Source organism: Bos indicus x Bos taurus, chromosome 28, assembly GCF_003369695.1.
Source record: "Bos indicus x Bos taurus breed Angus x Brahman F1 hybrid chromosome 28, Bos_hybrid_MaternalHap_v2.0, whole genome shotgun sequence".
Lineage (NCBI taxonomy): Eukaryota > Metazoa > Chordata > Mammalia > Artiodactyla > Bovidae > Bos > Bos indicus x Bos taurus.
This window is the reverse complement of record NC_040103.1, coordinates 30,352,317-30,378,473: the sequence shown is the minus strand read 5'-3', so window position 1 is coordinate 30,378,473 and position 26,157 is coordinate 30,352,317. Positions and strand designations below refer to the sequence as shown.

Genomic DNA, 26,157 nt, shown 5'->3' with positions numbered 1-26,157 from the left:
GAGCACTGGTATTCCTGTGAACACTTGTACTTTGTTTCAGAATGAGCTCAACCGAATATTTTCAGATATCCCTTAGAGAAGAATATTCTTTTCCCAGGGCATATCAGACAGCGAAAAGAAATAGTAGAAGTAAAAGAAGGGGGAAAATCTAGCTTATAAAACATTATAGTCAAGCCTATTAACAATGAAAAAGACTATTGAAAGTTAATGTTTGGGACTGTAATATTCTAGATTTCAGAACAAGGACCTGCTGATTTATAACAAAACTGGTCAGTGTTACTGAATATCAGAATGTTAGATTCATTAGAAAATGAATCCATGGTTTTTGAAAAAAACATTCTTAGGTTATAAGGAAAATTTTAAAAGATCATCTAGTATTTCTATATAAATCCCTCACTTTACCTATCAGGAGAGGAAAGGAACAGTGGTTGGCTAATAAATCAGCAAATTGACTAAATTTAAAATTTTTAATTGAAAAAATCTATCGACATTTTCTTAATACATATAAAGATACATCATTTGTTAATATTTACAGTAGAGTCAAGGATTTCAGTGTATATATGCTGACTGATACTCCAGAGTCTATCCTACAGAATCAGATCCACAATTCTTAGTTCATGGATTCCACTTTCAGTTTCTTTAAAGCAGAATCAAAACTTGAAGACTTCTATGAAACACCCCTGAGTGCAGATATTTATGGGTTCTTCAACCTTTACTCTTTCAAACTTTGTGTGCTCACACCTAATTCAAGAAGCTTTTAAAAATTATTACTAATTTAGTGTTGGCACCACAGGCTCTGTTTTGTGTGCAGGGTTTCTCTAGATCTGGTATGGGCTTCTCTTGTTTCAGAGCAAAGGTCAGAGGTATACGAGCTTCAGTAGTTGCAGCGAGTGAGCTCAGTAGTTGTGGCACATGGGCTTAGTTGCCCCGTGGCTTAGGGAATCTTCCTAGACCAGCAATCAAACATTGGCAGGTGGATTAACTATTGGACCACCAGGGAAGTCCTCAAGAACAATTTTTTAAAGCAATTTGTCTTTATTGAGTTTTGTCCCTGAACTTAATTCATTAAATTAATTCACATTTCAAAACATGAACTCCTTATTGCCAAATTCAGACTTAAATTGAAGAAAGTAGGAAAAACTACTAGACCATTCAGGTATGACCTAAATCAAATCCCTTATGACTATACAGTGGAAGTGAGAAATAGATTTAAGGGACTAGATCTGATAGACAGAGTGCCTGATGAACTATGGACGGAGGTTCGTGACACTGTATAGGAGACAGGACTCAAGACCATCCCCAAGGAAAAGAAATGCAAAAAAGCAACATGGCTTTCTGAGGATGCCTTACAAATAGCTGTGAGAAGAAGAGAAGCGAAAAGCAAAGGAGAAAAGGAAAGATACACCCATTTGAATGTAGAGTTCCAAAGAATAGCAAGGAGAGATAAGAAAGCCCTCCTCAACGATCAATGAAAACAATAGAATAGGAAAGACTAGAGATCTCTTTAAGAAAATGAGAGATACCAAGGGAACATTCCATTCAAAGACGGGCTCAATAATATTTAACTTATATGGAGACTACATCACGAGAAATGTGGGGCTGGAGGAAGCACAGTGGCTGACTTTATTTTTTGGGCTCCAAAATCACTGTAGATGGTGATTGCAGCCATGAAATTAAAAGACGTTTATTCTTTGGAAGTAAAGTTATGACCAACCTAGATAGCATATTAAAAAGCAGAGACATTACTTTGCATACAAAGGTCCGTCTAGTCAAGGCTATGGTTTTTCCAGTACTCACGTACTGATGTGAGAGTTGGACTATAAAGAAAGCTGAGCACTGAAGAACTGATGCTTTTGAACTGTGGTGTTAGAGAAGACTCTTGAGAGTCCCTTGGACTGCAAGGAGATCCAACTAGTCCATCCTAAAGGAGGTCAGCCCGGGGTGTTCATTGGAAGGACTGATGCTGAGGCTGAAACTCCAATACCTTGGCCAGCTCATGCGAAGAGCTGACTCATTGGAAAAGACCCTGATGCTGGGAGGGACTGGGGGCAGGAGGGGAAGGGGACGACAGAGGATGAGATGGCTGGATGGCATCACCGACTCGATGGACATGAGTTTGAGTAGACTCTGGGAGTTGGTAATGGACAGGGAGGCCTGGCGTGCTGCAATTCATGAGGTCGCAAAGAGTCAGACACGACTGAGCAACTGAACTGAACTGAACTGTATTTTATAACTGCATAAAAATAAAATTATTCAAGTGAGTCAATCAAATAATTGCAGTAAAAAGGCTTAGGAACAAATAAATTGACTCTCGATCAGAAAAAAAAAATTTGTAGGAAAAAAAAGCTGGTCGATCAGAAAATAGTCTAAATAGCTTAACATTTTTTCCTTATTCACTTGGTACTACTTATGATGTTTTAACAATGGAACAGAGAGTGCATGTTTTTCAAGAAAGTTAAGTGAAACTTGAGAGGCAGAATAGTAGTACTCCAAAGGACACCTTCAACAGTACATAACAAAACCTCAGTACAGTTGACCCTTGAACAAGACTGTTTGAACTGTGGAGGGTTCCATACAGGGGCAGATTCTTTTCAGTAGTAAATACTGGACCACTACTCGATCTGCCTTTGCTTGAAACCTTGGGTGGGGAGCCAACCATAAACTATAAGCAGAATTTTTATTGCCTTTACAGTTGGCACCCCTAACCTTTGTGTTTTTCAGAGGTCAATGGTACTTACTATGAATCAAGCCAAAACTTCCCGTGCATTAGAAAACCAGCCACAGTACTGATGTGCAAATTAAATGATGATTATTGTGGATGCCCAATGTAATTTTAAAGCATTATTTAATGATAAAGTATGATAATTTAAAATAATCTGTCAAAATTAAAAGTCAGGACTATCAAAATACTCCTCCTCTGACTTGATACTGCCCTTGAAATACAAGGGATCTTTCATAGAAATAAAAGAAATTTGGTATGTGGTGAACCAAACAAAAAATTGGCAATTCATTTTTTAGGGGAGATACCTCAACTTCCTTCACCTATTTCATGTCTTCATTTTAACACTGATTCTTTAGAGCTTTTTATTTGAATAACTCAAGGTTAATTTTCTCCATTTTTAAACTTATGTAAACAGAATCACACAGTACATATATTTTCAAAACAGCTGTATAAGATATAATTCAAATATAATTATCTGCACAAATTAAAGTATCTAATGTTTTGACAAAAGCGTGAAGTCCTGAAACCACAACCACAATCAAGATAAGGAATAAATTCATCACGTCCATTTGTGATCACTGCCTCACAGCATAACTCCTTCCCAAGCAACCATGAATCTACAAATTTTGAATTTTCTAGAATTTAAATGGAATCATACAGAATGTAGTTTTTGTCTGGCAGCTCATCTTTCACTCAGCATAAATATTCAGATTGTGTTGGTGTATGTATATTCATCTGTGTTGGTGTATGTATAAATACATTTCTTTTATAGAGTAGTATTCTACTGCATAGATATATCACAATTTATCTAGTCACCAGTTAATGAACACTAAGTTGCTTCCAGACTGAATATAATAAAAATTCCTATAAGCATTTGTGTATGTGTCTGTATGCATATATATTTTCACTTCTCCTGGGTGTATACCAAGGAATAATACAGCTAGGTCAAATGGTGGGTATATATCTAACTTTATAAGAAACCATTTTTTCAAAGGAGTTGTACCGCTTTACATTTTCATCAGCAATATCTGACAGTTCAACTAGCTCATGCAAATATTTGGCATGGTCAAACTTTTTAATGTTGAACACTTGAATAGCTACTGTATGCTGTATTCAGTTGTATTTTGTATGGCTTGAAGCTTACTTTTTTGGGTATGGATATTCAAGTGGTATAGTATAATTTGTTAAAAAGACTATTCTCTACAGAATGGCTTCTGAAATTTTGAAAAAAAAATCAATTGTTGGTCTAATGGATCTATTTGCCTATCTTTATTCTATTTTAGGATTTTTATCAAGGAGTATTTATTTTGATACAGTTTCTTTTTAAATTATTTTTAATTGAAGGATAATTGCTTTACAATATTGCTTTGCTTTGTCATACATCAATATGAATCAGCTATAGATATACATATGTTCCCTCCCTCTTGATGAAAGTGAAAGAGGAGAGTGAAAAAGCTAAAACTCAATATTCAAAAAACTAAGATCATGGCATCCAGTTCTATCACTTCATGGCAAATAGATGGGGAAACAATGGAAACAGTGATAGACTTTATTCGCTTGGGTTCCAAAATCACTGCAGATGATGACTGAAATTAAAAGATGCTTACTCCTTGGAAGAAAAGCTATGACCAACCTAGACAGCATATTAAAAAGCAGAGATATTACTTTGCCGATAAAGGTCCATCTAGTCCGAGCTATGGTTTTTCCAGTAGTCATGGATGGATGTGAGAGTTGGACTATAAAGAAAGTTGAGTGCTGAGGGACTGATGCTTCTGAACTGTGGTGTTGGAGAAGATGCTTGAAAGTCCCTTGGACTGCAAGGAGATCAAACCAGTCCATCCTAAAGGAAATCAGTCCTGAATATTCATTGAAGGACTAATGCTGAAGCTCAAACTCCAATACTTTGGCCACCTGATGGGAAGAACTGACTTACAGGAAAAGACCCTGATGCTGGGAAGACTGAAGGCAGGAGGAGAAGCGGACAACAGAGGATGAGGTGGTTGGAAGGCATCAGCAACTCAATGGACATGAGTTTGAGCAAGCTCCAGGAGCTGGTGATGGACAGGGAAGCCTGGTGTGCTGCAGTCGATGGGGTCGCAAAGACTCAGGCATGACTGAACAACTGAACTGAACTGAACCTCCCTCTAGAATCTATCTCCCACTTCCCACCCAGCCCACCTTTCTGGATTGTCACAGAGCACTAGTTTGAGCTCCCAGAGTCATACAGCAAATTCCAACTGGCTAACTATATTACTGCGATTCATGGGGTTGGAAAGAGTCAGACACAACTGAGCGACTGAACTGAACTGAACTATATTACACGTGGTAGTGTGTATGTTTTCATGCTACTCTCTCCATTTGTCATACCTTCTCCTTTCCCTTCTAGCGTCCAGAAGTCTGTTCTCTATGTCTGTAGCTCCACTGCTGCCCTGCAAATAGGTTTGTCAGTACCATCTTATGCATTTCAGATATATGCATTAATAAACGATATTTGTTTTTCTCTTTCTGACTTACTTTATATGATAGGCTCTAGGTTCATCCACCTCATTAGAACTGACTCAAATGCATATCAGTCTCATCTTATGCATTCCAGATATATGCATTAATAAATGGTATTTGTTTTTCTCTTTCTGACTTACTTTACTCTATATGATAGGCTCTAGGTTCATCCAGCTCATTAGAACTGACTCAAATGCATTCCTTTCTATGGCTGGGTAATATTCCTATATATACACACACACACACACATATATAATATTCCTATATATATATATATATACATACACCACAGTTTCCTTATCCATTCATTTGTTGATGGATATCTAGGTTGCTTCCATGACCTAGCTATTTAAACAGTGCTGCAATGAACATTGAAATACATGTGTGTTTTTCCAGTTATGATTTTCTCAGGGTATATGCCCGTAGTGGGACTGTTAGATCATATGGTAGTTTTATTCCCAGTTTTTTAAGGAATCTCCATATTTTCATCCACAGAGGCTGTATCAATATACTTCCCACCAACAGTTTAAGAAGGTTCCCTTTTCTCCACATCCTCTCTAGCATTTACTGTCTGTAGATTTTTTAATAAAGGAAATTCTGACTGATGTGAGGTGGTATCTAATTGTAGTTTTGATTTGCATTTCTCTAATCATAAGAAATGTTGAGCATCTTTTCATGTGTTTATTAGCCTTCTCTATGTCTCTGGAGAAATGTCTGTTTAAGTGTTCTGCCTACTTTTTGATTGAGTTGTCTATTTTCTGGTATTGAATTGTATGAGCTGCTTGTATATTTTGGGGATCTTTTCTCAGTTGTTTCATTTGCTATTATTTACTCCCATTCTGAGGGTTGTCTTTTCACCTTGTTTATAGCTTCCTTTGTTGTGCAAAAGCTTTTAAATTTAATTAGGTCCCACTTGTTTATTTGTTTTTATTTCCATAATTCTAGGAGGTGGGTCACAGAGGATCCTGCTGCGATTTATGTCATACGGTGTTCTGCCTATGTTTTCCTCTAAGAGTTTTATAGTTTCTGGTCTAAAACTTAAGTCTTTAATCCATTTCAAGTTTATTTTCGTGTACACTGTTAGGAAGTGTTCTAATTTCATTGTTGCACATATAGCTATCCAGATAAAAACCATGTGATAATCTTAACAGATGCAGAAAAAGCTTTCAGCAAAATTCAGCACCTATTTATGATTAAAAACTCTTCAAAAATGGGCAGAGGGGGAGTTACCTCAACACAATAAAGGCAATGCATGATAAACCCACAGCAAACATTATTCTCAACGGTGAAACACTAAAAGCTTTTCCTCTAAGATCAGGAACAAGACAGTGATCCTGAACAGTGTCCACTCTTGCCACTATTATTCAACATAGTTTTGGAAGTTCTAGCCAAGACAATCAGAGAAGAAAAATAAATAAAAGGAACCCAGACTGGGAAAGAAGAAGTAAAACTCTGTTTGCAGATGACACGATATGACTATACATAGAAAAACCTAAAGATAATGTTCAGAAAAGTCGTGGGATACAAAATCAATACACAGAAATCACTTGCATTCCTATAGACTAATAATAAAAAATCAGGAGAAATTAAGGAATCAATTCCATTTACCACTGCAACAAAAAAGAATAAAATACCTAGGAATAAACCTGCCTAAAGAGACAAAAGAGCTGTATGCAGATAACTGTAAGACACTGATGAAAGAAACCAAAGATGATATAAACAAATGGAGAGGTATCCAAATATCCATGTTCTTCCAATATTGATTGGAAGAATCAATATTATGAAAATGATAATACTACCAAAAGGAATCTACAGATTCAATGCAATCCCTATTAAATTACCAATGGCATTTTTCACAGATTTAGAACAAAAAATTACAATTCATAGGGAAACACAAAAGATCCCAAATAGCCAAAGCAAGCTTGAGAAAGAATGGAGCTAGAAGAATCAACCTTCCTAACTTCAGACTATACTACAAAGCTACAGTCAATACAGTATGGTACTGGAACAAAAACAGAAAGATAGACCAAACCCACACACCTATGGGCACCTTGTCTTTGACAAAGGAGGCAAGAATATACAATGGAGGGAAGATAATCTCTTCGATAAGGGGTGCTAGGAACCTGCCTATCTTTAGGCAGGTGACACACTGCATTGACAGCTTTCTAAGTCCTGACGCCATGTAGCGCAGGTCCTCTGACTTTTTTTCAATCCTGTGTGACTATTCAGTCCAATGTTTTTCCACACTAATTTTAGAATAAGCTTGTTGACATCTACAAAACAAACAAAAAAACCTGTTGGGATTTTAAATTAAATTATGTTGAATCCATAGACCAATTTGAGAACTGACATCTTCACAATTGACTCTTAAAATCCACAAACAGGCCTTCTCTCTCCACTTACTTAGCTCTTTAATTTTTCTGAACAATATTTGGTAGTAACTGGTACACAAGTGTTGCACATCTTTTAATTTATCCCAGAGTATGTTATACATCTTTTTGGTAATGAAAATAGTGATTAAAAATTTCTGAGTGTTTGCTGTTACTATATAAAAATACAAGTGCTATTTGTGTGTTTATCTTATATCCCACAACCTTGCTGAACTCATTTTTATTTCTAATATCTTTGTAGATTTAATAGGATTTCTATAAAGACAACCATTATGTTTAATAATAGAGATAATTTTTCTTCATTCTTTCTAACCTGGATATTTTTCATATGTTGTTAACATTGGCTAAAACATATATGACAATGCTGAATAGAAGTGGAGAGAGCGAACATCCTTGCTTTGTCCCTGATATTAGAGAAAAGCACTCAGTTTTTCATCATTTAAGTATGATGTTAGCTGTATATTTTTTGTGAATGTTTCATATTGGGTTGAAGAAGGTCCCTTCTAAGTACTATGAGGGCTTTTTATCAGGGATGGATGTTGGATTTTGACATCTTCTTTTATGTATCTACTAAGATGGTAATGCTTTTTATTTTTACTAAGTTGAACTATATTGATCAGTAAATCAACTGAATATTCCTGGTCACAATGAAGTATCCTTTTTTTGTATTATTGGATTGGGTTTTCTAAAATTGGGGTGGGGTGGCAATGTCAAAATCCAACATCCATTCTAGAAAAAAGCCCTCAGTATTCTGAATATGAATAGAAGGAAACTTCATACCAATACAGGGGACCATATGCATGTTGGGATAATATTGTTATAAGGCACAAAAGAAGACACATTCTAGACTAATTTTGCCCCAGAGATGTTCTAAGTACTCTATCTGAAGCCCATGAATTATGATAAGGGTCTCAATTCTAGCTAGTACAATAAGGATGGTTACAGGCTGTCTGTGCACTCTGAAGATTATGCCCAAAGATCTTCTCAAGTGTTGGTTTTTTCCCTCAGCCTTCATTAGTTTCCTCATGGCTGATCAGTACTCAGCTCAAAGACTTGGGTGGGACTCCGCAAATCTCCTGTGTTCTTTGTCTATGTAGCTCTTTCCCTTCAGGTACTGTGAATTGCAAACTAGCTGGCTAGCTGTTAGACTTCCCAAACTTGCAGCTCCATTTCCTCAACTGAAAGAGACTGTTGAATTCTACGTGGGTTCTCCTCTGCAATGAACTGGGAACCCTCTTCAAGTGGTAAGCTGGGTTAATCAAAGGGCACACATCCTATGAAAGAAAAAAATGGCACTAGGTAGAAAATAAGGGCCAAGTGTATTTAGTTTTGGCTAGGTATTGGCATTTTGAGAATTTATATTAAACACAGTAGATTTGGGGGAGAGGTTTGAGGGATAAAGAGGTGGGGGGAAGGACAGAGCAATCCTGAATGTATACACTGAGAAATATATTTCACACTTCATTGCAATTTAAAAGTTAAATGCCCCCTTTTTTCCCTAGAGAACTGAAAATAGTTTATTATTACTAGAATATTTGAGGAAAACAAAGAAAGATGAGATCAAAGAGATAAATCTTATAATACCATATTTTTTATAATCAAATATGATATCATTTTTATTTATCCTTATTAAATTTCATCACTTAACTGGTATTTCTAATCTATTAAAATTGTCAGAAGTCTTATTTTGACATTTAATTTATTTGATAATTTATTAACATGTTCCATTATTTGCATTCTCTATATCTACATTATCCACAAACACAAGTTTATCTGAATCATTTATAGTGAAGCATATCAGTATTAATTTGTCAGAAGAATTTTTTGAGACTGGTTCAATAATTATCAAATATATCAAATTGCCCTATATCCAATATTCATTATTCTATAATCCATATTATGACAAATCATCTCAAATATACTATATATGTATATCACTGCTTATTGGACTGTCATACAAGTACTACATATCTAGTGAAATGAATTCATATGAATAACAATCATATCAGAAAAGTCAAAGTCATCCTGACATGATTTGGAGTTCTGTTGTTGTGTTGTTTGGTTGTTGTGTTTGGCCCTTTGCGACCCCATGGACTATAGCCTGCCAGGCTCAGGATTTTCCAGGCAAGAATACTGGAGTGAGTTGCCATTTCCTTTTCCAGGGAATCTTCCCAACCCAGGCGGAGAAGGCAACGGCACCCTACTCCAGTACTTTTGCCTAGAAAATCCCATGGACGGAGGAGCCTGGTAGGCTGCAGTCCATGGGGTTGCTAGAGTCGGACACGACTGAGAGACTTCACTTTCACTTTTCACTTTCATGCATTGGAGGAGGAAATGGCAGCCCACTCCAATATTCTTGCCTGGAGAATCCCAGGGACGGGCAAGCCTGATGGGCTACCATCTATGGGGTCGCACAGAGTCGGACACGACTGAAGTGACTTAGCAGTAGCAGTCCCAACCCAGGAATCAAACCTGCATCTCCTGCATTGCAGGCAGATTCTTTACTACTGAGCAACCAGGGAAGCCCTTTTTGAGCCATGTAGTAGCTTGTAATTTGACTACTTCCTCTTCTAGGTAAGGAAAAATAATTTCCCTAATAAGCTATACTAAGTTCTAGTCAAACTTTAAAGTTTACTGATTTGTAGAATCAATTTTTAAAACTGTGATAAAATGTACATAAGGTAGTAAACTTTTACCATTTTAACAATTTTAAGTGTTAAATTAACTGACATTATATTCACAATGTTCTGCAATCATTTCTACTATCCATTTCCAGAAGTTTTCTGTCATCCCAAACAGAAGCTTTGTACTCATTAAATAATAACTCCTAATTCCCTTTTCCCCTCAGTGCCTGGTAACCACTGTTTTGCTATCTCTCTCTGAGTTTTTCTATTTTAAATACTTCATTTCAGAGGAATTCTTATAGGAAAATCCAATATGTGTCTGCTTGTATAGGTAGGGCTAATTTCACTTAACATAAGTGTCTTCAAGGTTCATTCAGATTTTATCATGTATCAGGTAAAAGATTTTATTTAATTTATTCTGTATTTTACCAGAATCCATTCCTTTTAAAGACTGAATAATATTCCACTGTATTTAATATATCACATTTATCTATTCAACCACTGAAAAACATTTGCTTTGCTTCCAACTTGTGGCTACTGTGAACAATGCTGATAAACAATGGTGTAAAAGCATTTGAATCCCTGCTTTGAAGTTTTTTGTTTTTTTTTTAATACCTATAAGTGGAATTGTTGGATCATATGGTAATAGTAAAAACAAAGAATATGGCATCTGGTCCCATCACTTCATGGCAAATAGATAGGGAAACAATGCAAACAGTGACAGGCTACTTTTTTGGGCTCCAAAATCACTGTGGATGGTGACTGCAGTCATGTAATGAAAAGACATTTGCTCGCCAGAAGAAAAGCAATGACAAACCTAGACAGCATATTAAAAAGCAGAGACAGTGCTTTGCCTACTTTGCCTACAAAGGTCAATCTAGTCAAAGATATGGTTTTTTCAGTAGTCATGTATGGATGTGATAGCTGGACAATAAAAAAGGCTGAGCGCTGAAGAACTGATGCCTTTGAACTATGATGCTGGAGAAGATTTTTGAGAGTCCCCTGGACAGCAAGAAGATCAAACCAGTCAATCCTAAAGGAAATCAACCCTGAACATTCATTAGAAGGACTGATGCTGAAGCTGAAGCTCCAATACTTTGGCCACTTGATGCAAAGAGCCAAGTCATTGGAAAAGACCCTGATGCTGGGAAAGATTGAAGGCAGGAGGAGGGGATGACTGAGGTTGAGATGGTTGGATGGCATCACCGACTCAATGGACATGAGTCTGAGCAAACTCCAGGAGCTGGTGAAGGACAGGGAAGCCTGGCATACTGTAGTCCATGAGGTCACAAAGAACTGGACATGACTGAGTGACTAAACAACAACAATGGTAATAATTCCCTGTTTAACTTTTTGAGGAGCATCAAATTGCTTTTCACAGCAGCTGCATCATTTACATTCCCAGCAACCATGCACAAGGGTTTCCATTTCTCAACATTCTTGGCAATACTTGTTATTTTCCATTTTTTGACAATAGCCATCCAAAAGGGTACCAAGTAGTATCTCATTTTGGTTTCATATGCATTTCTCTAGTGATCATTGATGGTGAGCATCTTTTCATGTGTGCTTATTGCCAGTCTGTATGTCTTCTATGAAGAAATGTTTAAGTCCTTTGATCATTTTTAAACTGGATTGTTTCCTGTGTCGAGATATATTTGAGTTGTTGAGATATACATTAATCCCTTATCAGATGTATTTATTTTCTTCCATCCATGTGTTGTCTTTCACTTTCTTGATAGTGTCCTTTGATGCAAAAAGGTTTTTAATTTTAATGAAGTCCAATTACTTTTTTTGTTGATTGCACTTTTGAAGTTTTTTTAAACAATAAAGAACATTTTTATATTATCAGCATTTTCTGCAAAACTAATCATTCTTAGGCCTCTATTCTTTTCTATTCTCCTATGTCTCAGCCAAACTTTCAGCACTGCTCCTTCATTCTGTAAATGCTTTCCATCATTTTTACATATGTTTTACAAATGTGAGCTCTTATTAAACAGCTTTCTGTATGTTCTCCAAGCTTTTTATTCTTGTTAAGGCTCTTCTTTATTTTCCTTTTAATTAAGGTCATTTGAGATTTTAAAGTCATAACTGAATTTTTGCTGGTATTCAACCCTCTCAAGTTTTACTTTCCAAATCTCATTCTTTAGAATGACATTTATCTTTTTTAAAAGTTTTAAAGTTTGTCTTCTTAAAGTCTAAGTATTGCCATTCTACTGTTTCTGACTATAAAGGACTCTGGATTCAAGTATCAACTTCTCCCAAGCACTCTCAGACTGCTATACTAATGACCAACTCGTTAACGTTATTTAAAGAGTCTAGAATAGCACTTTTCTTAAGAGCTTCCTGTACCTAGAAAATAACATTGACAATACGGAAAATCTGAAACATAGATTTCAGTCAAATGAGACCTCTAGCAGATACCTAGGAGATCAAGGTTTTTACCACTATTTTTTCTCATTATGTCAGTTTGTTGGTCATTAAGAATGTAGCATGTCCTTCAATTGGTTAAGGGCCCTTAGAAGATATCCACACCATATGATTTCCACACCAATAACCCACAAGTTACTTCCAGGTCAAATTTTATGTTATTCTAGGCAGACAATATAGTTATTTTATTTAGATATAAAATTGGTGAATATAATCAAACTAAGTTAGAATCATAGAATCTGAATCAGAATGGACTTCTGAGGTAATTCACACAACTTCACACATTCATAAAAGGAAGATATAGCAAACGTCTCCTTTTTTTCTATTTCAAGGATTTTTATAGTCCACAAGTATTTATGGATTTTTATAGTCTACAGGTAAGACAGAAGGTATGAATATTAAATAAGAAAAAAATTTTGTTTTTCACTAAAGTTTGAATGAAAGAAATTATAATCTCGATTAAACACATTTAACTACAAATTACAATATACAACCATATAGTCATAATTTATTAAACTGACTCAAGACCTTGAAAATGTACTTAACTTCATAAAACATTTATTTTAACTAGATATCACGTATCTTAATCCATGAAAATTTCAAACAAAAACATTATTTTTACAGTTCAGAAAACAGTTTATGTTAAGGGCTAAGGATTAGGGGAAGGCTTGACCGACAAAGATGATGAAAATGTTTTTTATCTTTCTTATGCTTACAAGTCACATAACAGGTATACATTTGCAAGAGCTCACAGAAATGTTATAGGAGCTCATAGGAGTGAATGTTACCATGTGTAAATTATCAACCTGAACAACCAAATTTTTTAAAAGACTAATTGTTTATTATGTAAGGAATTAGTATATTCTAAAGGAAATACTGAAAATAATGAACTATATTGGACCAAACTGAGGCCATTTTACTGTGTAATTCTCAAGTGTACTTATGCAGTTATTTAAGTTTTTATTTATGTATTTCTAAACACATACACAAACAGAAACCAAAAGCAAGGTACTTTTATCTAAAAAAATTACTCACCATCTCGTTTCCAAAAAGTATGTCAACAAAAGGCATAACTTTCATCAATGATTCCTTGTAGAACTGACTAATAAATGGTGCAGACAGATTCAAAGTGAAAATTCTGTTGTTTTCAGAAGCATGGTGAGCCACTTTTAAAACCGACTCTGGAGAAACTGTGAGGAAAAAACCCTGGGTAAAGAAAAAAAGGAGAAATTAGAAATGCTATCTCCACAGAATCATTCTCAGTGAGAATACAAGTAAATCTATACAAAATACAGATGAATCACAAGCTGGAATCAAGACTGCCAGGAGAAATACCAACAACCTCACATATGCAGATGCTATCACTCTGATGGCAGAAAAGTGAAGAGGAAATTAAAAAGTCTCTTGATGAGGGTGAAAGAGGAGAGTGAAAAAGTTGGCTTAAAACTCAACATTCAAAAAACTTAGATCATGGCATCTGGCCCCATCACTTCATAGCAAGTAACAGATTTTTTGCCCTGGGCTCCAAAATCACTGTGGACGGTGACTGCAGCCTTGAAATTAAAAGACGCTCCTTGGAAGGAAAGTTATGACAAACCTGGACAGCATATTAAAAACAAGAGACATCACTTTGTCAACAAAAGTCTGTATAGTTCAAGCTATGGTTTTTTCAGTAGTCATGAATAGATCTGAGAGTTGGACCACAGACAAGGCTGAGCGCCAAAGAATTGATGCTTTCAAATTGTGGTGCTGGAGAAGACTCGTGAGAGTCCCATAAAATGCAAGGAGATCAAACCAGTCAATCCTAAAGGTAATTAATTTTGAATATTCATTGGAAGGACTAATGTTGAAGCTGAAGCTTGAATACTTTGGCCACCTTACGTGAAGAGCTGATTCACTGGAAAAGACCCTGATGCTGGGAAAGATTGAAGGCAAAAGGAGAAAGGATTGGCAGAGGATGAAATGGTTACGCAGCATTAACAACTCAGTGGACATTAATCTAAGCAAACTCCACAAGACAGTGAAGGACAGGGGAGCCTGGCATGCTGCAGCCCACGGGGGTCACAAAGAATTGGACATGACTGAGCAACTTAACAACACCAACAACATACATAATACAAAAGCCTCTACAAGTGAAAGTGAAAGTGAGAGTTGCTCAGTCATGTCTGACTATTTGCAACTCCACAGACTATACAGTCCTGGAATTCTCCAGGCCAGACTACTGGAATGGGTAGATGTTCCCTTCAATAGCAGATCTTCGCAACCCAGGGATTGAACCCAGGTCTCCCTTATTGCTGGCAGATTTTTTTTTACCATCTGAGCCACAAGGGAAGCACAGCCTCTACAATGTAAACCTTAAAAATGCAATTATAAAATGCAAAGCAGGAAACTATAGCATTTGATCAGGAGAAAAGTTTATCATATGAGTAGTGTATGCTTAATATGTGCCATTTCATTAGAGAAGAAGAGTTACCTTAAGTTACAAAAGAGCTATTGAAATGCTCACTTATAATGAGAGACTAACGACATCCTTCTTGCAAACTCAAAAAGTTTAAAGAGAAAATAAGATTTTGAACATTAAAAAATCAACTTTCTGGCAGAAGTCATGTGTACTGGGGTATATTTTTGAAGGGTATCTTTCCCTTAAAAATCTTGAAGTATTTAGAAAGAACTTTATAATTATCTCTTACTAAAGTATTGCTAATAAAATTATAAGAAATATGTTCTCCAATCAAAATAACATAAAATTTTCTCATCATTTAAAATTCTAATCCATTAATTCTTTACCAATATTCAACTCTTTAGAAAGGTAACATCATTTATTATTAGGTAATATCATTTAATCTTTTCATCTTCATTTTTTAACCAAATACCATGTCACTTGCGAACTATGAGCATTCAAGCTGCTTTGCTATTTTTGTCACTTGGAGAATTAAGATGAACAGTGTATATAGCATCTTGTTTCCATAGTAATATGGATGTATTTGCTCTTTAGTCTTTCATTTAATGAGGAGAGTTTAAAACTCTCCCCTCCTCCTAATTCTCCCCAAACTGTTTCAGCATGAAATAAAAACCTCCCAGAGTTAGCACTCTGCCAGCTGTGGATTAACCACAGACAGCCATAGAATGGTCTACATAAATAGTAACCTGGTCAAATAATTAGGCTTCTCACCAACTTCAGACTGAAAATTTGATCTGTGCTAAAATACATCTGATTGTAATTTAAGGTACAGAACAGTATGCCCCTGGAGTTTAAATTTGGCCTCATTCCAAATGTGTGTATGTTGTATGTGTGTTAACTTTAAAATGCAACATAAGAGCATGTGATGTGGACAGCAGAATTTCCATTTTGTCAATTTTACAAAGAATATACAAAAAAAAGGTCAGTTTTTAATTGAGGCAAATTCACAATTTAAATTAATTCCATTTTTTGAATTGTTTCTTGTTTCTCTTTAAGTAAATATTTAGTATTTGAGCAATTATGGATTTGTGCTCTGTTAGAGTGCAAAGACCTAAAACTGATGCCAACCATAATTTTTCTTTCTTGATTTATATCCATTGCTAAGCCACATGTTTCAGAGTATAGTATCACCAAAAATAAAAACAGTGCCAGTATAAATTTTTTTTTCAAGTAACAGGTTTGTAATAAAAACAGACCAATAGTTTAGAGAGCTATAGTTTAGAAAAACACTCTATAGAATCAACAAAACTCTTGTAATATCCTAATTAGGAATTTCAGTCAGCACAACAGTTAGCCCTGCTACTCTTTGGCCATAAGAACAATGAAAAGCAAAGCAGATCCTAACTCTTAGAGACTGGCTAATATTAATCAGAACTGAGGGTGAAGTGAGACAATTTTATCCATTAAAATGAAAACTGAAGCAGAACAAAAAGGCAGGAGGTAAAGGAATGGGGAAGGCCCAAGGCAGAGCCAAAGAACCTTTTTTTTTAACAGAGGCAGATATAAAATTTGGAAATCCCAAGTATGCAGATTTGTCAGTCAGCCACTCTGAGGATTTCTCAGGGTAGCTTAAATATGGGGGAGTATAAGGAACTGAAGTGTTTAAAATACTAAAAGAAAATAAACTGCTCATTTAAAATCACATCAAAAATAATATACCCACAACTAAACTTAACCAAGGAGGTGAAAGAGCTATACTCTGAAAACTATAAATCACTGATGAAGGAAAATGAAAGATAATACACACACAATAAAGGAAAGATATTCCATGTTCATGGAATAGAAGAATTAAAAAGATTAAAATGTCCATATCACTAAAACCAATCTATAGATTCATTGTAATCTCCATCAGACAACTCAAAGCATCTTCTACAGAGCAAGAACAAATAATCCTAAAATTTATATGGAATTATAAAAGATCCCAAATTGGCAAAGCAATCTTGAGAAAGAAGAAGAGAGCTGGAAGAATCTTGTTCCCCGACTTCAGACTATACGACAAAGCTACAGTCATCAAAACTGTATAGTACTGGCACAGAAAGAGAAACATAGATCAACAGAAAGGAATAGAGGGCCCAAAAGAAACTCATGCATTACGTTTAATTAATCTATGAGAAAGGAGGCAAGGATAAACAACGGAGAAAAGACAGTCTTTTCAATGACTGGTGCTGACAAAACTGGACAGCTACGTGTAGAAGAAAGAAATTAGTACATACTCAAACATCATATACAAAAATAAACTTGGAATGTATTAAAGACCTAAAACCTAAATGTAAGACTGGATGCCATAAAACTCCTAGAGAACAACAGAGGTGAAATACTCTTTGACAGATATTATTGCAATTTGGGGGGAATCTGTCTCCTAAAGCAAAGGAAATAAAAGCAAAACTAAACAAATGGAATTTAATTAAACTTAAAAGCTTTTGTACTGCAAAGGAAACCATCAACAAAATAAAAACACAATCTACGGAATGAGAGAAGTTTGTAAATAATTGACCAATAAAGGGTTAATATCTGAACTGCTATATAAATAGCCTATATACCTCAATATCAAAAATATAAGCAATCCAATTTTAAAAATGGGCAGAAGATCTGAGTAGACATTTCTAAAGAAGATATACAGATGACCAATAGGCACATGAAAAGATTCTTAATCATTAGAGAAATGCAAATCAGAGCCACAGTGAGATATCATGTCACATCTGTCAAAAGGGCTGTCATCAAAAGGTCTATAAATAATAGATATTTGCAAAAATATGGAGTAAAAGAACAATTGAACATTGTTGGTGGGAATGGAAATTAGTACTGGCACTACATAAAACAGTATAGAGGTTCCTCAAAAAATTAAAAATAGAACTACCATATGATCCTGCCATTCCAGTGCTAAATATATATTCAAAGAAACCAAAAACACTAATTCAAAACAATAAAAACACTCCAAAGTTCAAAGCAGCTGAAAGCAACTAAATGTCCATCAAAAGATGAATGGATAAAGATTACTCAGCCATAAACAGGAATGAAATTCTGCCACTTGCAACCATGTGGACAGACCTAGAGTGTATTATACTTCATGAAATAGGTCAGACAGAGAAAGACAGATACTTTTTATTATCACATATGAATGTAATAATCATAGATATAAAAAGACAACTGTGGTTACCAGAAGTGGGGCAGGGCAAGATGGCAATATGGGATTAAGAGATATAACCTATTATGTATAAAATAAATAGGCTGTAAATATATGCACTGTACATGACAGGAAAATGAGCCATCATTTTCTAATAATTTAAATGAAATATAAATCTATTAAAAAATAGAATCAGTATGTTGTACATCTGAAACTAATGTAATACTGTAAATCAACTATAGTTCAATTAACAAAATAAAATACATAGAATATAAAATCATTGTAGTAACTTAATGATGAGGAAAGGTTGCTAAAAATCACTATATTATTCCTGCTGATGGGAGTGCAACTGACACTTTTCCAAGAAAATAAACTGAAAATATTACGAAATATAAAATTCATATTCTTTGATGCAATAATTCTAAGAGTCTACCTCAAGTAAATAATTCAAAATATGGAAAATATTCATTTAGGAACACATCAGTATACTATACATGTGACTTAAACATAAATATTCAGTAATAGAGGAATAAGTAGTCAAGTAAGAATTGGCATATAGACCCATTCTAAATTTGGCTATGGATCACTTAAAATGTGGCTAGTGCAACTGAAGAATTGAATTTCAAATTTTATTTAATTTTAATTTAAATATAAGAAGCCACGTGTCGATAATGAGCATATGAAATGTGGTTAGTGTGACTGTGGAACTGAATTTCTGATTTAATTTTTTTGAAATTTCAAAATGGAAGGAAGGAAAAATATTCTTCTATTAAACACATTTTTATTGTTTTGGTACGGTTACATTTCATTTTGACCATTGACAATTTAGTGACTGTGCTGTGTTACAAATGTAAAACAGATACCAATTTCAAAGAAAAAAAGATTAAAAATATAATTAATAATTTTATATGAATATGTGTTGAAATGATAATTATTTTAGATATTTGAAGTTAAATATATTGTTAACATTAATTTACTTGTTTCTTTTTACATTTTCAAGGTCTCTACTAGAAAATTTTAAATTATGTGGGTTTTATTGTATTTCCACTAGATAATGCTATTCTAGAGAATACTTTGAAGATATTAAAAAGGAAAATTATGAAGCAAAGCGGCAAAGTGGAAAATGTTTATGCCACACAAGTGTTAAATGAAACAGAAGCTATACAAGCAGTATATGCAAAATATGGTTATAAACTATATTATATCAATAGGAAAAGAATCTACTAGGGAATACTCCAAAAGCAGATATGGTCAAATTTCAGTAGAAAAATTATGGGTGATTTTCATGTTTTTATTTTTGAAATTTTGGTGAAGTGGTTTGATCATTCTCTTTAAAAGAGGGACCTCCCTGGTGGTCCAGTGGTTAACAATCTGCCTGACAATGCAGGGGACAAAGGTTTGATTTCTGGTCCAGGAAGATCCACAAGCCATGGAAGAGCTAAGCCCCTGAGCCACAATGACTGAACCTGCGCAGTCAGAAGCCACAGCTACTGAAACTGCACCTGCCCCCCCCGGGCCCCCGCCCCAGGCCTGTGCTCCACACCAAGAGAAGCCACTGCAGGAACAAGCCTGCGCACAGCAACTAGAATAGCTCCCCCTCGCCGCAATGAACGTCTTCACGTACCAATGAAGACCCAGCGCAGCCAAAAATAAATAAATAAATATTTAAAAAAATAAGAATATACCATAACATAAAAATATTTGGACAACTAGAAGCCCTACCAAATGCAGACTAGCACTGATGAGGGATGGCTGAGAGTACCAGATGCTGTATCTCAAGATGTACGACTGTTGTCTGTTTTAAAGAACATAATTAGTCTGTTTTCCACACCATAACGAAAGTGCCATAGTAACACTAGTCTAGACTAGTTGAGAGAATGAATAAATAAGAAGCCAAAAAAAAAAAATACAAAAATCATACAGCGTGTTTTCTTCCTTTTAATGGGTCCTATGTGTTCTGCAAACCTCTTGGAGTATAAAATGTATTTCCTTGTAGGATCAAGTATGAATTATTACAAAGCATAGTTGCTATATGATTGTAAGAAAAATACTGACTTCGACCAACATTAGTATAATGTATAAATTGTTTACAATTACAATGCTATGATATGCACTACTTATAGCAACAACAGGAAAAGAATCACTAAAAGAAGAAAGTCAGAAAAAATATACTAGTGATGCTGTAACGCTTAATTTTACCATTGACTAAATGTAATCCAACAATGGAACAGGATAATTCACCTAGTTCTTCCTGCCTTTTGGCTCCTTTTGGAAGCATAAAAAAAATCACTCATTCCACAAATATATTAATCTTTTGCAGGATTAAAAAAACATGAACAGGTGAAAAGATGTCAGGTTTTCTTCCATACGAAATAAACACCTCCAAAAGCATGTAATAGGAGGAAGCAATAGTAGAAAGAACATGGATTTCAGGGAGCTACATGCAAGGATATTTAACACAGCTTTGCTGAAACTAAAAGGAAATGTGAAGCATTCTGAAAGTCCCTTTCTAGGGAAAAAGACACAGAAAATATGGTGAATACATACTATTATACAAAGATATAAAGTAATATACTAGAAACATATGCATCAGATTGTGTATAGTTCATCCTTTTATATATTGTGTACAATAAACACACACGTGCACACACGTAAAACATGATGATTCATTTTTCAAGCATGCAAGACACATATCAAACACATTGGAGTATCCATAGAGTGAAGAAGAATTAGGAGAGATCAGGAATGATAGGGAAAAATAAACTAATAAAAAGAAGACATACTTAAGAAAAATAATAATAATTTGTCAAAATCTGAGATGGATTCACTCAATGCTCAGAGCCAGAGGTTAAATGAACTAGTATTCAGGTATGACTTAAATCAAATCCCTTATGATTATACAGTGGAAGCGAGAAACAGATTTAAGGGACTAATGTGATAGAGTGCCTGATGAACGAGGGACGAAGGTTCGTGACATTGTACAGGAGACAGGGATCAAGACCATCCCTATGGAAAATAAAAGCAAAAAAGCAAAATGTCTGTCTGGGGAGGGCTTAAAAATAGTTGTGAAAAGAAGAGAAGCAAAAAGCAAAGAGAAAAGGAAAGATATAAACATCCGAATGCAGAGTTCCAAAGAATAGCAAGGAGAGATAAGAAAGCCTTCCTCAGCGATCATGCAAATAAATAGAGGAAAACAACAGAATGGGAAAGACTAGAGATCTCTTAAGAAAACTAGAGATACCAAGGGAACACTTCATGCAAAGATGGGCTCAATAAAGGACAGAAATGGTATGAACTTAACAGAAGCAGAAGATATTAAGAAGAGGTGGCAAGAATACACAGAACTGTACAAAAAAGATCTTCATGACCAAGATAATCATGATGCTGTGATCACTCACCTAGAGTCAGACATCCTGGAATGTGAAGTCAAGTGGGCCTTAGAAAGCATCACTACAAACAAAGCTAGTGGAGGTAATGGAATTCCAGTTGAGCTATTTCAAATCCTGAAAGATGATGTTGTGAAAGTGCTGCACTCAATATGCCAGCAAATTTGGAAAACTCAGCAGTGGCCACAGGACTGGAAAAGGTCAGTTTTCATTCCAATCCCAAAGAAAGGCAATGCCAAAGAATGCTCAAAATACAGCACAATTGCACTCATCTCACACTCTAGCAAAGTAATGCTCAAAATGCTCCAAGCCAGGCTTCTACAGTACGTGAACCGTGAAATTCCAGATGTTCAAGCTGGTTTTAGAAAAGGCAGAGGAATGAGAGATCAAACTGCCAACATCCGCTGGATCATGGAAAAAGCAAGAGAGTTCCAGAAAAACATCTATTTCTCCTTTATTGACTATGCCAAAGCCTTTGACTGTGTGGATCACAATAAACTGAGGAAAAATCTGAAAGAGATGGGCATACCAGACCACCTGACCTGCTTCTTGAGAAACCTGTATGCAGGTCAGGAAGCAACAGTTAGAACTGGACATGGAACAATAGACTGGTTCCAAATAGGAAAAGGAGTACGTCAAGGCTGTATATCGTCACCCTGTTTATTTAACTTATATGCAGAGTACATCATGAGAAACGCTAGACTGGAAGAAGCACAGGCTGGAATCAAGACTGCCGGGAGAAATATCAATAACTTCAGATATGCAGATGATACCACCCTTATGGCAGAAAATGAAGAAGAACTAAAGAGCCTTTTGACGAAAGTGAAAGAGGACAGTGAAAAAGTTGGCTTAAAGCTCAACATTCAGAAAAGGAAGATCATGGCATCCGGTCCCATCACTTCATGGCAAATAGATGGGGAAACGGGAAACACTGTCAGACTTTATTTTTCTGGGCTCCAAAATCACTGCAGATGGTGACTGCAGCCATGAAATCAAAAGACGCTTACTCCTTGGAAGGAAAGTCATGACCAACCTAGATAGCATATTAAAAAGCAGAGATATTACTTTGCCAACAAGGGTCCATCTAGTCAAGGCTATGGTTTTTCAGTGGCCTTGTATGGATGTGTGTTGGACTGTGAAGAAAGCTGAGCACCGAAGAATTGATGCTTTTGAACTGTGGTGTTGGAGAAGACTCGAGTGTCCCTTGGACTGCAAGGAGATCCTACCACTCCATCCTAAAGGAGATCAGTCCTGTATGTTCATTGGAAGGACTGAGGCTGAAGCTGAAACTCCAATACTCTGGCCACCCCATGCAAAGAGTTGACTCATTGGAAAAGACTCTGATGCTGGGAGGGATTGGGGGCAGGAGGAGAAGGGGACGACAGAGGATGAGATGGCTGGATGGCATCATTGACTCGATGGACGTGAGTCTGAGTGAACTCTGGGAGTTGGTGATGGACAGGGAGGCCTGGCGTGCTGCGATTCATGGGGTTGCAAAGAGTCGGACATGACTGAGCGATTGAACTGAACTGAACTGATACTTAATTTAAACAGTTTGCCAGTCTTAGTACTTCTTATGTAACCTGAGCTATGTAACTTCCCTAGGTTTTTATCTATAAAATGGGAATACTAATGCCTATTAAGGTTATTGTGAAAATTAAATGAATGCTTCATATAATGCCTGGCTTGAAGCATGCACTCCACACATATTAACATTTTATTAATATTATTTCTGCAGTAATATCAAGAGCGTTACAAAGTTTTGTTTTTCTATTAATATTGAGTTCTATTTTATAGCTCTTAGTTATAATGCTGCTCAAAAATATGCTTTTAAACTTGAATATAGAGCTCGGTATTTCCTTTGAAATACAAATACATAAAACAAAATCCATCATTCCTTTCCAAAAGCTCCTTGCCTCCTATCTCTCCTTGATTTAATCATCCTATATCCTGCTGACAGATTAATCACCCCAATCAGTCTTCTTTTACTAGCAAATTAAATCCAAATGTCTCACACCCCAGCATTCAAAGCTCTCCACAATAATATTCCAACTTGCAGAGTATATCAGCTGTAACCTTTACTACTCTACAAGGTATGTCCTTCCTTCACTCATATAGAATGAATTGCTTCCCCCAAAATAAATCTTCTTAGTCATTATGGTTTTGTTTGTTTAAAATATCCACCCCCTCTACCTGTTGGACTTTTACCCCTCCATCAAGGTCCATTTTAAATTGAACATTCATCCCACAAAGTCATACTGCATTCCTACCAACAGATATACTCTTTCTTCTTTGAACCTCCATAATATATACTATAAAATAAATAACCAAGACTATTTATTTTACTTAATAATTTAAGCAATTTATATTTGTCTTACCTCCCGAACTTGATTGTAAAGTTAAGGTTAAAAGTACTTTTTATTACTGGAAGAAACACAAGCTGGAATCAAGATTGCCGGGAGAAATATCAATAACCTCAGATATGCAGATGACACCACCCTTATGGCAGAAAGTGAAGAGGAACTCAAAAGCCTCTTGATGAAAGTGAAAGTGGAGAGTGAAAAAGTTGGCTTAAAGCTCAACATTCAGAAAACGAAGATCATGGCATCCGGTCCCATTACTTCTTGGAAAATAGATGGGGAAACAGTGGAAACAGTGTCAGACTTTATTTTGGGGGGCTCCAAAATCACTACAGATGGTGACTGCAGCCATGAAATTAAAAGACGCTTACTCCTTGGAAGGAAAGTTATGACCAACCTAGATAGCATATTGAAAAGCAGAGACATTACTTTGCCAACAAAGGTCCATCTAGTAAAGGCTATGGTTTTTCCTGTGGTCATGTATGGATGTGAGAGTTGGACTGTGAAGAAGGCTGAGCGCTGAAGAATTGATGCTTTTGAACTATGGTGTTGGAGAAGACTCTTGAGAGTCCCTTGGACTGCAAGGAGATCCAACCAGTCCATTCTGAAGGAGATCAGCCCTGGGATTTCTTTGGAAGGAATGATGCTAAAGCTGAAACTCCAGTACTTTGGCCACCTCATGCAAAGAGTTGACTCATTGGAAAAGACCCTGATGCTGGGAGGGATTGGGGGCAGGAGGAGAAGGGGACGACAGAGGATGAGATGGCTGGATGGCATCACCGACTCGATGGACGTGAGTCTCAGTGAATTCCGGGAGTTGGTGATGGACAGGGAGGCCTGGTGTGCTGTGATTCATGGAGTTGCAAAGAGTTGGACATGACTGAGCGACTGATCTGATCTGATCTGATAGCACAAAGCACAGTGTACAGATAATTTAAAAATATCTGATTAAATTGTTATTGAGATTCTACATAAAATCCCATGTAACTGAAATGCTATTTTTTTCCATCTATTATTGTTTTAAATTTTTATCAGAGTATAGCTGATTTATACTGTTAGTTTCAGGTGTACAATAAAGTGAACCAGTTATACACATACCCACATTCTTTCATATTCTTTCCCCATATACATCATTAAAGAGGATTAAGTAGAGTTTCCTGTGGTATACAGTGCATGAGAATGCATAGTCACTCAGAGTCCAACTCTTTGTGACCCTATGGACTGTAGCCCGCCAAGCTACACAGTCCATGGGATTCTTCAGGCAAGAATACTGGAGTGGGTTGCCATTCCCTCCTTCAGGGGATGGTACAGAGTAGGTGCTTATTAATTATTTTATAGACAGTAGTGTGTATATATCAGTCTCAATCTCCAAATTTATCCTTTCCCCCTTTCCCACCTGGTATCACAAAGTTTGTTTTCTACATCTGTGACTCTATGAAATGCAGTTTCAGAAAGAGAAATAAAAGGATTGATGCATTTTCACATGCTAAAGGAAGAGTATATTTATTTTAGAGTTGGACAACTCTTTAGGTCATAGAATCTGAACTTTCTCAGTTCACAACACCCTTAGTGAACAAACAACTTTTTCATGGTGCCCTAAGAAATACGTAAGAGTTCTACTTTTGATAATAGTCAGATCTACAGATCTGAACAACTTAGTAACTACTGATAATCTTAACAGTTTATTACATGGTTTGAAAAAAGAATACATATAAACTGAAAAGTTTTTACTTCATTAAAAAACCAGCACAACACTTACTAATGGGATATGGTGCTTACGGGTATTGCACAACTCTTCAAGCCTTGGATTCTAACTGAATAGTGCAACTCTCATTTCCTATTCTGCACTAATTTTCAGGATTTTTTAAAAAAATCACAGCAACCATTCCCATAGGACATCATCCCCAAGGAATGCATCACAATCTGATGTTAGGACTATGCATTACCCTGATACAAAACCCCCTACAAAACTCTTGAATATGCTGCAGCAGGACCATGGAATGTCTCAGTACAGAGTCTGCAAATCATGGCTTTAGTTGAAGGAAATACTGTGATAAGAATTTTTATTTGAGAGAGCTAAAGCCCTTCTTGGACATGATTCAGAGTATTTAGAAAATGTCAGTAATTTACTCTGCGTGAGACAACAGAAGTAAATCTGAGTGTA

At 35.9% G+C, this 26,157-nt stretch overlaps 1 protein-coding gene across 5 annotated transcripts in view; it reads right to left on the bottom strand.

The window, feature by feature from the left end:
- The window catches only part of ADK (adenosine kinase), a 543,710-nt gene that overhangs the window by 152,784 nt on the left and 364,769 nt on the right, over positions 1 to 26,157 (bottom strand). For all 5 annotated transcript variants that reach the window (XM_027530299.1, XM_027530300.1, XM_027530304.1 and 2 more), the window contains exon 7: positions 13,698 to 13,868. In XM_027530299.1, coding sequence (XP_027386100.1) covers positions 13,698 to 13,868 — 171 coding nt within the window. The remainder of the gene's footprint in view (positions 1 to 13,697; positions 13,869 to 26,157) is intronic.